This window comes from Chinchilla lanigera, unplaced genomic scaffold, assembly GCF_000276665.1.
Source record: "Chinchilla lanigera isolate Chin_1 unplaced genomic scaffold, ChiLan1.0 scaffold00144, whole genome shotgun sequence".
Classification (NCBI taxonomy): Eukaryota; Metazoa; Chordata; class Mammalia; order Rodentia; family Chinchillidae; genus Chinchilla; species Chinchilla lanigera.
In genome coordinates, this window is record NW_004955545.1 from 421765 (window position 1) to 436015 (window position 14251).

General features: G+C 49.2%; 1 protein-coding gene across 6 annotated transcripts in view; it reads right to left on the minus strand.

Moving 5' to 3' along the window:
* Positions 1-3232: 3232 nt before the first annotated feature.
* Positions 3233-14251, minus strand: part of Gatad2b (GATA zinc finger domain containing 2B) — a 94035-nt gene continuing 83016 nt past the window's right edge. For 4 of the 6 annotated variants that reach the window (XM_013508226.1, XM_005411445.2, XM_013508227.1 and 1 more), the window contains exons 7-11: positions 13772-14087; positions 11791-11996; positions 9900-10010; positions 9446-9563; positions 3233-8614 (exon numbers count right to left, since the gene is read on the minus strand). In XM_013508226.1, coding sequence (XP_013363680.1) covers positions 8481-8614; positions 9446-9563; positions 9900-10010; positions 11791-11996; positions 13772-14087 — 885 coding nt within the window. In that variant the 3' untranslated portion in view covers positions 3233-8480. The remainder of the gene's footprint in view (positions 8615-9445; positions 9564-9899; positions 10011-11790; positions 11997-13771; positions 14088-14251) is intronic. The other 2 variants (XM_005411447.2, XM_005411446.2) reach the window with 2 other exon arrangements.

Consider the following 14251-nt stretch of genomic DNA (forward strand, 5'->3'; position numbering starts at 1 on the left):
AGAGGCTGTGTGAGAGGCAACTTTGAGCATGTCTTCTCCAACCTGGAGCCTGCTACGGCCTAAGCGGTCCACCTGCGGGCCTGCTCCGTAGACGGCACCAGTCAGGACCCCGCCTCCATCCTCACGCCACCCTGGGTGGCGGGGAGTGACAGCCACTCCAGCCCCGGGGAGCCCCGTGCTCCTGTCTTCCTCTGCAGCCCTGGCACCCTGGGTTTCTCCACCAAAGTGCTCAGTGCCACCTCTGTGCAGGCTCCTGGGAGCTGCCCCCCAGCTAGGGGCATTCAAGGCTTCAAACTTTCTTTTTCTTTTTTTGGTCTTTTTTGAGACAGGGTCTCGCTATGCAGTTCAGGCTGGCCTTGAGCTCGCTTTGTAGCCCAGGCTGGCCTCGAACTCAAAACGATCCTCCTGCCTCAGCCTCCCGAGTGCTGGGATTACAGGTGTGCACCACCATCCCTGGCTGAGGCTTCAAACTCTTCCACTGCAAGCTGCCAGCTACCCATTTGGAGGGGCCCCTGCTCCTGGCCAGGGGTGTCAGCTCTTTCCTCCACACAGACCTGAGTGAGACCTTGAACCTTCTTTTTGTTCCCTTCCCTCCCTCCCTCCCTCCCTCCCTTCCTTCCGCCCCTGTCCCTTCCAGTGTGTGCCACTGTACCTGAGTTCCTGAGCACTGTTGTCCCACACATGGGTCCCCTTTTCCACTGTAGTCTCAGTCCACACACTGAGCCTCCTGGCCCAGAAGGGCTGGCTCCCTTCACCTCCCATGCTCCCTGCAGAGCCAGTGCCCTCCGAGATCAAGCTCCAGGTGCCCGCTTTGTCTCTCTGCATGGTGTGCCCCCCGGCCACCGCTGGTGAGTGGGTCCACTAGGACGGCAAAGCAGGCCCCTCTGACAGGTGCCATGGCTGCCAGCCTCCAGGGAAGACGCGGGGCTGGACGTGGTCTTCTGGCAGAGGGCTCCATGTCTGCGGAGCCTTGGGCTGGGTGCTCGTGGCCAGGGGGAGCGCAGCTCGCTGCCTGGGCTCGTGGGCATCCGCGTGGGCCTGGCTCCCTCATCCTTCGCCTCCTCTGCCTCTTCCTTGGCTGCAGACGTAGGTACGGGTTAATGTGGAAAACTGCTGCGCAGTAATGTGCTTCACGGAGCCCCAGGATCAGGACCAAGAGAACAGGCCAGAGCGCTCCTCCATTCCCCTCGGTGTTGCATACAAGGAGCCTGGACAAGCAGCAGATGCAGCTCTCTTCAGAGCTTCGTGGTTCCGGAGGTGGGAAGAGGGCAGAGAGGACCGAGGCTCCCAAGGCAGAGGACGGGGTGGCGGGAATGGACAGAGCCCGCTCTCCCGACACAGGGCAGCGGGAGGAAGGGCCACCCCTTCCACGCCCGCCGAGTGTGGAGCAGGGTGATGGGCAGCAGTGGTGCGGAGGCTGTCTGTCCAGGCAGCCAGCTTTGCAGGCGGGGTCCCGAGAGGGAACGCAGGGCATTGTCTCAGCCAGCCAAGCCGAAGCTGGGGACCACGCCCAGAGTGGAGAAGGAGAAGATGGAGCCCTCTGCCCAGGTGCGGGGTTCAGCGGTGGGGAGGGTGGGGAAGCTGTGTTTGAGAGACTGGGAGGAGGCCTGACTATTCCTCCAGGGGCCCTGGGGGCAGCAGCCACTGGCCCAGCACCTCCAAGGGGCTCCCTCCAGATGCCGCTACCTTTGGACTACTGGAGAATTTACTTCACCTGTCACCCCAGAGTCAGGAAAGGGCCCCCAGCCCCTCTCGGGGAAGGGGCAGGACTGGCCACTGTGGAAGGTGGGATTTCTCTGCTCCTCCTCCTCCATCAAGAAATGGGAGGACCTGCGCCCCCTAAAAACACCGAATGACCTCAAACTAACCCAAGCTCAGCTGGGAGCCCCCACCTAGGTACCCTGTCTCCTAAGCCCACTTGATCAAATGTAACCCACCAAAGATTTATAGCTTTAAGGGCCCTCCCTCCCACAGCGGGAGGCTCTTCTCACAGCTATGACCTATGCCCTTATGCCCCAGCTGAGTCTGACCAGGACCTGCACAGGACCAGCCCACGTTCCTTCTGGCCTGACTGGACGTGGACGGGAAAGGCGAGCCGTTACTTCCCTCCCCTCCCCTCCCCTCCCGCCTCCCATCACCTAAGAGTCCAGAACACGTGAGCTCAGCCTTCTCAACCAAATGCTCATCTCCCTCTTCCCAAGTCCAAAGCACTGGCTCCCCTTTCAGGGACCCTCTTTTTTTTTTTGTCTTTTTCAGGCAGGCTTTTACTACGCAGTTCAGGCTGGCCTTGAGCTCACTTTGTAGCCCAGGTTGGCCTCAAACTCTCGGTGATCCTCCTGGGTCAGCCTCCAGAGTGCTGGGATTACAGGCGTGCGCCACCACACCCGGCTGGATTTGCATTTTTAAGAGGCCAGCTTCCTTCAGGGTTTTGGTGGCCTTGAACCTTGTAGAACAAGTGCAGGGGCAGCAAAGCACCCCGTCTCTCCCAATCTCAGGGGCCCAAAGAGCATGGCTTTCCCACTCTTCCCTCTGCTGGCCTGTGGCAGCCAGGCCCCTCATTCACGTCCCCAGCCTCCTTTGGCCAGCCTCTCACCGTGCGCCAAGAAAGGGGCAAGAAAGCCCAGGGCAGAGGGGCCAGTGCTGCCCTCTGTGCTCCACGGCGCGCTGCTGGGACCAATGGTAACCCAAGGCTGGGCGCTGCTCCTCCACAGCTAAGGGGAGCCCCTTGAGGAAATGGCATCTGTCCCGGTTGGACCTGGACTAAGTGCTTTGCTGGAAACTGAAAAACCAAAATGGAAAAGGACAGTAACTAGGGTCCGCTTAATGCTCTGGGGGTGGCCTGGGCCCCTTCCCTCTTAGGGCCCCGTCTGGAAAAAGGACTCCTCCTAGAGACTAGCGCTGCACGAGCACAATGCGAAGGGCAAAGGGGCCCTCTCCCAAGGAGAATGAATGCCCCGCCCCGCCCCCACCCCCGCTTTGGGCCTTCAGACCTTGAGAATTGAAAGTGGAGCCAGGGCTTTCTCAACGCTGGAAGCGGAGGAGCGTAAGGACACAAAAGGAAGGAAGGATTTACACGGCGATCACCGCCACCATCAAAGGGCCAAGCCAGCAGCAGCCCATCAGGGCACCACCTCAGGGACCGCGGACGGCTCCCAGCTACCGCCCGGCTTTTCCCACCGAAACCCCCCCCCCCCCCCCAGCAATGCCACAACTAAAGCACGAGGCACGCGAGTTTAGAAACCATTCCTTTCTTTATTAAACATAGCTTGCAAGTGATAAATATTACAAAGTTTTTTTTCTTTTAATCCTTTCTCCAAAAATTAGCTTATTATTAGAATCTCGCTGCTGAAATGCTCAGCAGCATCTGAAACAGATGGGAGTGTATTTGCCTTTTTGAAAACCAGTTTCTATTGGTCTTAGTTTTTTCATTTTATTTCCCAAACACAATGCAGAAAATTAGAATGAGTTAAAAAAGAAAAAAAGCAAAGAAAAAGGAAACTTAGAGTTGTGCAAAAGGGTCTTGTTCCCCACCCCCCCACCCTGTTCAGGGAAGGCCGCTCCCACCCCACCTCCCTGCTCCCCACCCCGCCCCCTATCCTTCCCCCTGCAGCCAGGGCTTGCCCCCCATCCTGCACCCTCCCCAGGCTTCACCAGCCAAGAGCCTCAAGAGTGGGAGTGCTCGGCCCCGGCGGTGGGGAAACTGGGCCCCTGAAGGAGACAGACTGTGAAACAGCTGTCTTGGGGGTTCAGATGGGATCTGGGGGAAGGAGAGACGTGGGCTATATCTGAGCTCTCCTATTTTGTCACCAAGACGACGGGAAGTTCTGTAGCTCACAAAGGAAATAGCTAACTAGACCACCAACTGGGGCATTTCATGGGTCGACCACACTTAAAGGCTTTGTGACTGGTGGTGAGGTGGGGCTTGATGCCTGGTCATGGACCTCAGATGGCTAGAAACCTGTGGATAAAGATGCGGCTGGCCTGACTTCCCAAACACTACTCACCCCCGCCCCAAGTCCAGGCTGAAGTAGGGCACTGTCACGCATATATCCATTTTACACTAGTTCCTCTCATTTCCTCCCAGATTTTTCAACTCTGCACTCCACTTCAAGTTGTATTTTGTTTTCAAAAGGTGGGGAAGCAAGAATTTTAAACTAAATGGCCAGATGACTTCAGTCTCACTCACCTCTCTTTATAGATTAGAAAAAAACTTCGACCCAGAAAATAAACTGTACCAAAGATGAAGTGAACACTAGTATACCTGGAGACCTCTTGCCTCCAAACTATGCCCCTCTGTACTGGTGGGTCTTTATTTTTCAGTCCTGGGCCAGGAGCCCAGCCTCACCTAAATTTGTGCAGCCTCTAACGGTGCAGATGGCTGAGGCTCCCTTTGGACAAGACCATAGGATGACTTAGTAACCTCCTTTCTACCATCCCCTGACAATACACCCTCAAAGGCCCACAGACTAGGTTTGTTCTTTTGGAGGGTGGGGAAAATCCCTTGCATAAGAAAGCTTGACACTGAATTTTGTTATATAGGTATATTGTATATATGCTGATGCAATCAGAGGGGAAAAAACAGTGCAAATACAATTACAATTCATAATAATACTTGGTTTCGATGCCCCCGGGAACTGCCCCATTCCTCGGCTACCTCCCAACCCCCAGCACTTCCCCACAGTATCCATCTAATGCTGGGGGGCAGGGAGGGGGGCAGGTCAGGGTAGGGAGCGGGCTCTGCCAAGGCAGTGCTGGTGACCTGGAGGGACCCCTCCAGGGTGGGGAGGCAAGGCACAAATCAGGGGTGGGCGGTGGGGGAGGTGGCGTCTCTAAGGAGGGACGGGGTTGGAGCAGCTGCCAGTCTCAGTGTGCTGGGCCCGGCCCACTCCCTCCCCGCCCTCCACAGCCCTGCCTCCCTACCCCCGCCCCTTCCCCAGAAACCCTTTTGCACGGATCATACACAAACGGGCACATTACAAAATGACATAACACAGTTTCACAATATCCATGGCTAGGGCTTTTTTTTCTCTTTTTCAGTTTTTTTTTTTTTTTTTTTCTACACAATGTACAATTCCTTTTAAGTGGATCAAGAAATAGCTTATATACACGAATGAGTCCTTGTTATAACATCTCGGCAGCAAGTATCATAAGCTAATGAAGATCTTGGTGGAAGGAAGGGAGCCTAGGGCTGGCGCGGGCGGGCGTGAGGAGGTTATGCCTTCTGGAGGAGCGGGGAGACAGGGCAATGGTGGTCAAAAGGAACAAAGGAAAATACCAAGAAGCATCTTTACAAAGCAGCTCTACAGCTAATTCCTTTTAAAGGGGAAGGAAAGTAACCAAAGCAGGAAAACATTTATCTGTCTTAAAAAAAAAAAAAAAAAAAAAAAGTCTACCATACATATATCCAAAGGGGGAAAAATGTGGGAAAAATACTTATTCCAGCAATGGAGTCCAGATGCTGTGGTTAAGTGACAAAACTGACAAGTAAGGACCTCTGTCCCCCAGTTTTACCCAAACCTTACCACCAATCCACCCACTTCAGGCTTCTAGGGAGTAGGACGCCACCCGTGAGTAACTACGCTAGTGCCTCAGGGTCAGGAGGAAGCCAGGCAGAACTGGCAGGACCCTCACTCTCGCAGCATCCCAAGAATCAGAGTGCTGGGACCAAGGACAGCTCTCAAACAGGGTCTTCCTTCCTACCCACAGGACACGAGGGTTAGTGTCTGCAGGGCTCAAGGCCTAGAGAGGAGAGGGACAGCAGACCTGGAGGGACGAAAGGCGGGCAGTGATGAACACCGGAGACTGGAGGACGGCGGAGGGGCTGGGAGAGGGAGGGACAGGAGGAGGTGCAGGCTAACACTTCACCATGATTAAGGAGCCCTCACCCCAGCACTAATCCCTGGGTCGGGAATGAAGATGGGGATAGGAGAGGAAGAAATTCAGCCTCAGTGATTGAGCAAAGGGTCACAGAGCTATTCCAGTCAGTAAGCAGCTTCTACGTAAACGACCCTGAGGAGGGAAGAACAGGGAAGACGGGCCCTCTCCCTCGTGCCCATCACGGCCCCTCTCGGCGGCTTTATCTCCAAGTCCCATCCAAGGTTGCCTGGCTCCCAGGGAAGGGCCTCAGCTCAGGGCAGGGACAGCCCCCAGCTAGACGGTATTGCACATTCTCTGTTCCTAATTTGTAATCTCAACTGACAAACCTGGGCACCTCGTACCTCTGAGCACCTCTGAGCTGGGGGTCGGGGAGACTTAACAGAATGGCACTTTATAATGGGGAGGGGAGGCTAGACAGACATGCCACAAGGCAAGATGACTCGTAGGAAAAACATTTAAAAAAAGCTTCCAATTTTGTGGAAGAGAGAAAAGCAAAACCAAAAATCCATCCAGTGCTTTCAAAGCACAGAGGGCAAAGAAAAGATGTAAGAATATATCTTTATATATATATATATATAATTTTAAAATAACCCCAGACCCAGTTCCATTACCCCCCTCCCTCTCCCGCTTACAGTCGGGGTACCACATTCCCCAAAAATACTTGAAACGACCCGATCACTACCTGTCACTAGCGTCTAGCTTCCAGATCATTTCACCACTTGGGGAGCCCAGACACTGGTTGCATCTCTGCTCCTTTATTAAGTGCTCAATGAAGTTAGGGGAAGGGAGGAAAGAAAAAAGCCAGACCCGTAGGGCCAGTATAATCACCCACAGTGGGACTGGGGTGTGGGGAGTAGAGGCCAGAGTGGGGGAACCAAGCCTAGTTTCAGCTCCTTCTCCCACCCTACCCCAAAATTTATGAGGAAGATGTGCAGTTTGTGTGTGTTAATTTTAAAAGTGCCTTTTTACTTTAAAAAAATTATTTAATTTTTAAAAAATAAAAACGAGGGAACTTCCTCAGGTGGCTTTCAAGGGCAACCTATTAAACAATTCTTCATACCTCTGCTACGAGTGACCCAGTGCACTCCGACAGCTTGTAGAGCTCGAGAGGCAGGCAGGTGCTCTCCACATTCTTGAGAGCAGAAACCCTTCCCTTTAGGGGGCTTCCCTTACCTCAGCAACAGCCTAGTTCCCTCCCTCCTCCCCCACAGCGTGGGCAAATGGGACGCTAATCTCCCTAATCCCCAGAACAGCAACATTGCACAATTCATTCTCTACATTAGTAGCACTTAAGAATAAAATAAAAACAAAGGAAAACAAGAATCAAAATTAACAGAATTCTGGGGGTGGGGAAAGACATTTGTGTAGCTGAGGTCCATGGCTGGCTGTGACACGAGGTGTTTGGCCTTGGGTAGCTGGTTCTGCAGTCAGTGCCCCAGTGAGAGCGAGACTGCACCCCAATTCTCTGGGCCTCACTCTTAGCCTCTCCAGAGGGAGAAAGGACAGACGTGACAACCGCAGCTGCTGAAAGAACTTCTTTCCCTACTTCCTCCTTTGGTCACTGGACTCACTCATGCCCATTCCAGCTTCTAGAACCCCAGCAAACCCCAGCCTGGAACAGCTGTGTCATAGATGGGGCTGTGGTTAAAGCGGGGGAACATGGGGATTTTTAAAGAGAGTGAGAGGCGGGTGGGGCGCAATTCTGTCAAGAAAACAAGATGAAACAGTTTGGGCTAGTGGGCCTGGAGTGGATCCGATGGGGTCGGGAGACCAGTCTCACTCCTCTGCATCCGGAAGGCCAGGGGCCAGCCTCAGTCCTCCTCGGCTCACCATTACGCTCCCATCACACCTCTTCCTGCCCCTCTTCCACAGGTGAATTCCAGGGTGGTTGTTTAAAGCTTCTTCCTCCAGGCTCTTTCCTCTCACTCTTAGAGCCCGATTTTAATACTAGAACACGGCTTCTCAAATGTCCAGCCCCAAAACACCCACAGCTGAGGTGCTGCTCCTCCTCGTTTGATGCCATCCACCCAATAGCTCAGCTCAAGTACATTCCAAACCTCTGCCCCTGACATTCCCGGTCATGTCCTGCTTCGCAGCTGAGTCCCTACTGCAACCTGCAATGCTCCTATCATTGAACTGAATATCATTTACGTTTAAAAAAAAAAAGGAAGAAGAGAAGAAGAAAAAGATTGGGGGAAAAAAAGACTTAACCGTCCACTGAACAAAGGGAGGACATACAATATAATTAAAAAGGATAATAATTATAGCATAAAACAAACTTTAGAAACACATGTCAAAGGGTTTAGATTCTCCCAGGACCTCATCCTCACCTCTGTCCGAGGCAAAGATCCACTTCACTGTTAAAGAAAACCGAAGAGAGAAGATAAAACGGCAGGAGAACAGATCGCAGCAGTGTGAAATAAAGGGTCGGGGCAGGGCGTTGTGTTTTCTCGTTGATTTCTATTTTTTGTCTTCTGTTTTTCAGTTTTGCTTTCCGTGTATGGTAGGCACCAGTACAGGCACTGCATGCGACAGAAGTTGGGGCAATGGGAGAGAAAAGGGGTAAAGGATTCAAGGTGGGGGCAGTGCAAGTGGACCAGGCGTTATTTCTGTCCACTGATGGACTGCGATATAGACCGAGGAGGGATCATGTCTAAAAGGTATTCGCGCTGTCGGTCTGCCAAACTCGGGGCTTTGTGTCCCCCGATGCCAGTGTTCAAGTATGCAATGTTGACACCTAGACCAAGGAGACAAAAGTGGAGGGAAGGTATTAAAAGAGGAAACAGCATCATCTTTTGCACTACCCTGGGGCTGCATAGTAGACAGAGTGGAAACAGGAGACGCTACATGCACCTGTGAAGACTTAGCTAGCGCTGTTTCAGCAGTTAGTACCCTTCTACTTCCAAGCTTTAGGGAAAGAGGTCTTCCTGAAATTTCAATCCTACCAGAAATAACGAACACAGTGGAAGAAATGTAGTAAAGAGAATACCGTACAGTGAGGAAAAAAGATGGTAAAGATGAAAGGATATGATCATCAAATCTGTTCTGATCTGGGGGCCACAGACTGTGGAGAAGCACCCCTGGATGATTCACACAGGACAGACGAGCCTGCTGTGTAAGTCAGAACAGGGTGGGCCTGAGCAATATCCACATGCCCACTGAAGGCACGTTCATCACTACATTTGTAATCGCAGGGCTGTGCTTTCACCACTAAAATTGTAGGGCACTGTAGCTAGTATGAAATACGAACTTAGCAAACATTTGCTGCCAGGCATGGTGACACACAGCTGTTATCCCAGCACGCAGAAGGCTGAGGCAGGAAGATTCCAAGTTCAAGGCCAGCCTGAACTATACAGCCAAGACCCTGTCTCAAACTTAAAAAACAAAAAACAAACACAAAAAACCAACAACAAGCAAACATCTAGTGAAAGAGCAAGGAAATACTGTACACCCTGAATAACAAACAGAAAGCAAAGGAAGGAACAATAAACCTTTTAAAAGGGCTGCTAAAGAACTGTGCACTAACCAGATGACCTCTGTGAGAAGTTTGCAGACCAACCTCTCTTACCTGGCATACCAAGGAGGCCGCCTGGCACAGACAGCTGGGGCGCCTGTGCAAAGTTTGAAAGCATGGAGCGAGCAGAGGTGGGTATGCCACGCTGGAGGCTGCTCTGGGGCTGTGGAGCCTGCAAAATGAGAAGACAGATGATAAAACCTTGTCAAGATGTAAGGTAAGCCAGGTGTGGTGGCACACACCTACAATCCCAGCACTCGGGAGGCAAAGGTAGGAGGATTGTTGCCAGTTCGAGATCAGCCTGGGCTAAGGGCCAGCCTGAACTGCATAGTGAGACCCTCTCAAAAAGATTAAAAAAAAAAAGGCAGATTAAAAAAAAGACGGATGGTTAAGTGGGAGGTAGAGATATAGGCGTACAGAAGAGAAGTACAGTCTCACAGGAGAAAGGAAAAACTGGGATACATGGTTGACAAACCAAGAGAAATTAGGGTTGGGGGAAGTTCCTTACCTGCCGAAGTGTATGATGTCTCATGATGGTCTCTTGTTTACTGACACTGGATACAGCTGGAGCCGTAGTAGGAGAAAGCGCTGCCTGTTGCTGTAATCGCTGTTCAATTTCCTGTTGAGAGTCATCAGATCAGGCTGGGCAGGACAGCAATCAATTTCTTAACCAGAAAACCTAGAGGTCTTATCTCTAATACTGCTAGCCAGCTAGCCAGAGAGAGCTGACTCTTAGAAAATGGCCAGAGGAAGCTGGGTGGTGACAATGTGCTGACTAATGTAATTAAGACTGATGAATCGTGTTGAGGTTTTATTTACTTAGTTTTTTGTAGTACGAGGGATTGAACCTAGGGAGCACTGAGCTACATTCCAAGCATGGTTTTTTTTGGTGGTGGTGTGGGGGCTGCACAGAGGACAGGGTCTTTTTTTGGTGGTGGTGTGGGGGCTGGGGTCTTGCTATAGTTCAGACTGGCCTTGAACTCATGGCAATCCTCTTGCCTGAGCCTCCCATGTGTTGGGATTACAGGCATCTGCCACCATGCCTGGTCAGCACTTTTTTTTTTTTGGAGACAGAGTCTTGCTATGTATTCCAGGCTGGCCTTGAACTCATTATGTAGCCTAGTCCAGTCCTTTTTGAGACAGAGTCTTACTAAGTTGCCCATGCTGGGCTCAGACTTTCAATCTTCTTGTCTCAGCCTCTTGTAACTGCAATATAGATGTGTGTCTCTGTACTTGGAGAGGTTCTATTTTTAATGCTTGCCTATTTTCTAGAAGGTCTGTAAAACTACCCAAAAAGGACTCTGAAAAGTGATGGAGTGGGAAACAAGGATAGAGAAAAAGATCTAAATTTCCCGAAAGATTTCCCCCTGTTCAAGATATTCTCATTTTGTAACTACTTAGAGAAGACATTCACACACTGTAGCACACTATACCTCACTGAGCTACTTTATTATTTATTTATTTTTGTCTTTTTGAGACAGGGTCTCACTATGCAGTTCAGGCTGGCCTTCAGCTCACTTTGTAGCCCAAGTTGGCCTCGAACTCATGGCATTACTGAGCTACTTTACACAACTCCTTCTTTTGTTGTTTCTTTGTTAAGTATGGACTACACATAATTACTTCTTTCAAAGATTTCTTATACGAATACTAATTCCTCCCACCAAAATCCACTTGAGGAGAAAATAAAGTTGAGAAGAGAGGAATTCTTTCAGAGGTATGGAAAAACCAAGTCTTTTGTTTTTTGAGACAGGGTCTTGCTTTACAGTGCAGGGTGGACTTGAAGTTACTATGTAACTCAGGTTGGCCTCAAATTCATGGCAAACCTCCTGCCTCAGCCTCCCGAGTGCTGGGATTACAGATGTGGGGCACCACACCTAGTAAAAACCCAAGAGTTTAAGCTACTATCCTTTTCTCTTAAGTCAGCCATATGTGCTACTGTTGTTTTTTTTTTTTTTTTTTTTTTTTTTTTTTTTTGAGACAGGGTCTCGCTGTGCAGTTCAGGCCAGCTGTGAGCTCACTTTGTAGCCCAGGCTGGTCTTGAACTCGCAACAATCCTCCTGCCTCAGCCTCCCAAATGCTGGGATACCATTTTTATTTTGTTTTTAGACAGCAGTTCAGGATGAACTCAGAACTCAGAACTCAGGAACTCATGGTGGTCCTAAGCTTCCTGAGTGCTGGTATTATAGGGGTGTGCCATGTTGCCAGGCACTACTGTTTTTATTCAATCAGAAATAATCCAATGGAAATGGGAAACAGGATAATAAAGGAGGAAGAAAAATAACCTAGGTGCAAAAGTCTATGGAAACCACATGATAGGTAGCTCTTGGATCTAGAAGCAACAATCCTTTGGTAAAACCAAACCCACAGAGTGACTGGGAAGTAGAAGTCACAATTCTTACCTGTTCCTGCTGTAGGGCTTTAACAAAAGCGTTTTTCAGCCGGTTGGTGTGTTCAGCTTTCAGAGCCTTTTTCTGGTTGGAGGTCATACACTGTTCACATAGAATCTTACCATTCTTTTCTTGCTTCCAGTGAGGGGTGAAATCTGTGCGGCACTGGGCACATACAAAGGGTTCGACCCGCAGGAGTGAGGCGCAGCTTTTGCCTACTTGCCAATAGAAAAAATTATCAGGGCTTCACATTTCCTATCTCTTCTGTTTCTCTTCATTAAAAAGATCTTTTCCAGGAGTGTGCCCTGCTGAATTAAGAGACTACCATAAAGGGGCTGGGGATTTAGCTCAGTGGCAAAGCGCCTGCCTGGCAAGCACAAGGTCGTAAGTTCAATCGCTGGTACCAGAAGAAAAACAAAACAAAAAAAACCAAGAGACTACCATAAAAAAAACCCCCTCTATTATTTAAAACTCTATCATTTAAAAAATACTTTTATTTCACTTGATTGTAACAATATCACTATTATTTACATCAAGGAAACTATAAAGCTCCTTTAACTGACAAAACTAAAACAAGAATCCATGTTTTCTGATTTCCTACTATACCACAATGAGAAAATACTGGGTCAACTCAGAATCAAAGGACTCCATTTAACTCAACCAGTACTTTTACTTCTTAGCATCTGCTCACCTCATATCATATATTTTTTTTTTTTTTTTTTGGAGACAGGGTCTTACTATGCAGTTCAGACTTGTCTTGAACTCCCAGTGATCCTCCTGCTTCAGCCTTCCGATTACTTGAATTATGGCTTTGTGCCACCATGCCCAACTCCTCATTCCTCTTATATACAATTTCTGGTTACCAATCTGTCACTCTGTGATCTTTTATCATCAACAGAGTCCTCTAAGTACTTCCCTCTACTGTAAGGTGTTCCTATGGAACATATGTCAGTATGTTTGGAAATTTAAGCCTAGTATCTTCCTTTAGACTGTATGATATTAATAGTCTGGTTCAGTATCGCTTTACAGTTATAAAATGTGATCATTTTTAGTTATCTGTAAGTATCAGCATCTGTATTTTCTCAACTATAATCAAAGGGCAGGAACTGAATATAGTAATTCAACACAGCTAGTAATCCCACCACTTGGGAGGCTAAGGCAGTAGGATCTTTATGAGTTCAAGGCCAACCTGAACTACATAGGGACATACCTGTCTCAAAACAAAATAAAAAATAACACATAAACAACTTTTATTCATCAAATTATACCTGCAACAGCCTAGAAACCTTTTTTGGGCTTTAATTTGGTGCTGGGAATTGAACCCAGGGCCTTGAGCATGCTAGGAACATTGTTTTTTGTTTTGTTTTGTTTTCCCCACTGACCTACATCCCCAGTTCACACAGGCACTATTTAAAAGAACAATACATTAAAAAAAAATACACAAAATATACAAAATACACACACACACACACACACACACACACACACCATTCTTCTTTCCCCACCCCAAACCCAGTAGTGGGGGCTGAATCCATGGAACACTAAACTACATCCCCAACCTATTTTATTTTTTTGAGATAGCGTTTTGCTAGATTGGCCTCAAAATTATAATTCTCCTGACTCAGACTCCCAAGTAGCTGGAATTATAGATACATAATGCCATGCCTGGTTACAAAACTCTGGTATATTGGTTCCCAAACTGCCTAGAAATAAGCACTAGCAATACTGAGAGGTTATTTAATGCCATATTGTACTCTGTGATACTCTGCCCGTATCAATCACACCTTAGCAACCTCTAGTACAAGAACTACTGTTATCAAACCAGGCCTGGCAGTGGCATGCCTATAATCCCCACTCTTAGGAGGCTGAGGTGGGAGGATTGTTGCAAGTTTGAGGCCAGTCTGGACTACACAGTCAGTTCAGAGACAGGCTGAACTACGTAGCAAGACCCTACCCTCAAAAAACAAAACAAAATTCCCAAAACTGATCTTACCTTGGCTGTCAATGACACTCTGCACGACCTCTTCCAAGCCTACCATGTAGATGAACTCGCTATTAGCTGCACTGGGCAGAAAGTGAAGCAAGGGAGCGGGAGGCTTTGGAGGTGGGATCTCCAGGAGCGTCTTTTCTAGCTGCTTGCGAAGAGCCAATTTGGCTGCAGCTTGTGAGTTGGCAGCATCAGTCATGGCGCTGGGGCTAGGGAGTGGTGAGGACACTCTGTTCACGGTTCCTGGCTGGATATGGGAGGCAAGGTTCATGTAGATGGCAGAGGATGTTGTGCGCTGACAGGGAACGGAAGAACTTGACTGCTGAAACAGATCGAGAATAGATGTCAGTCATAGCTGACCCGGGGGAAAAGACCAATTCTTGTTTTTTCGTTTTTTTTTTTTTTTTTTTGGTTTTTCTCCGGTACCGGGAACCGAACTCACGACCTTGCACTTGCCAGGCAGGTGCTTTTGCCGCTGAGCTAAGT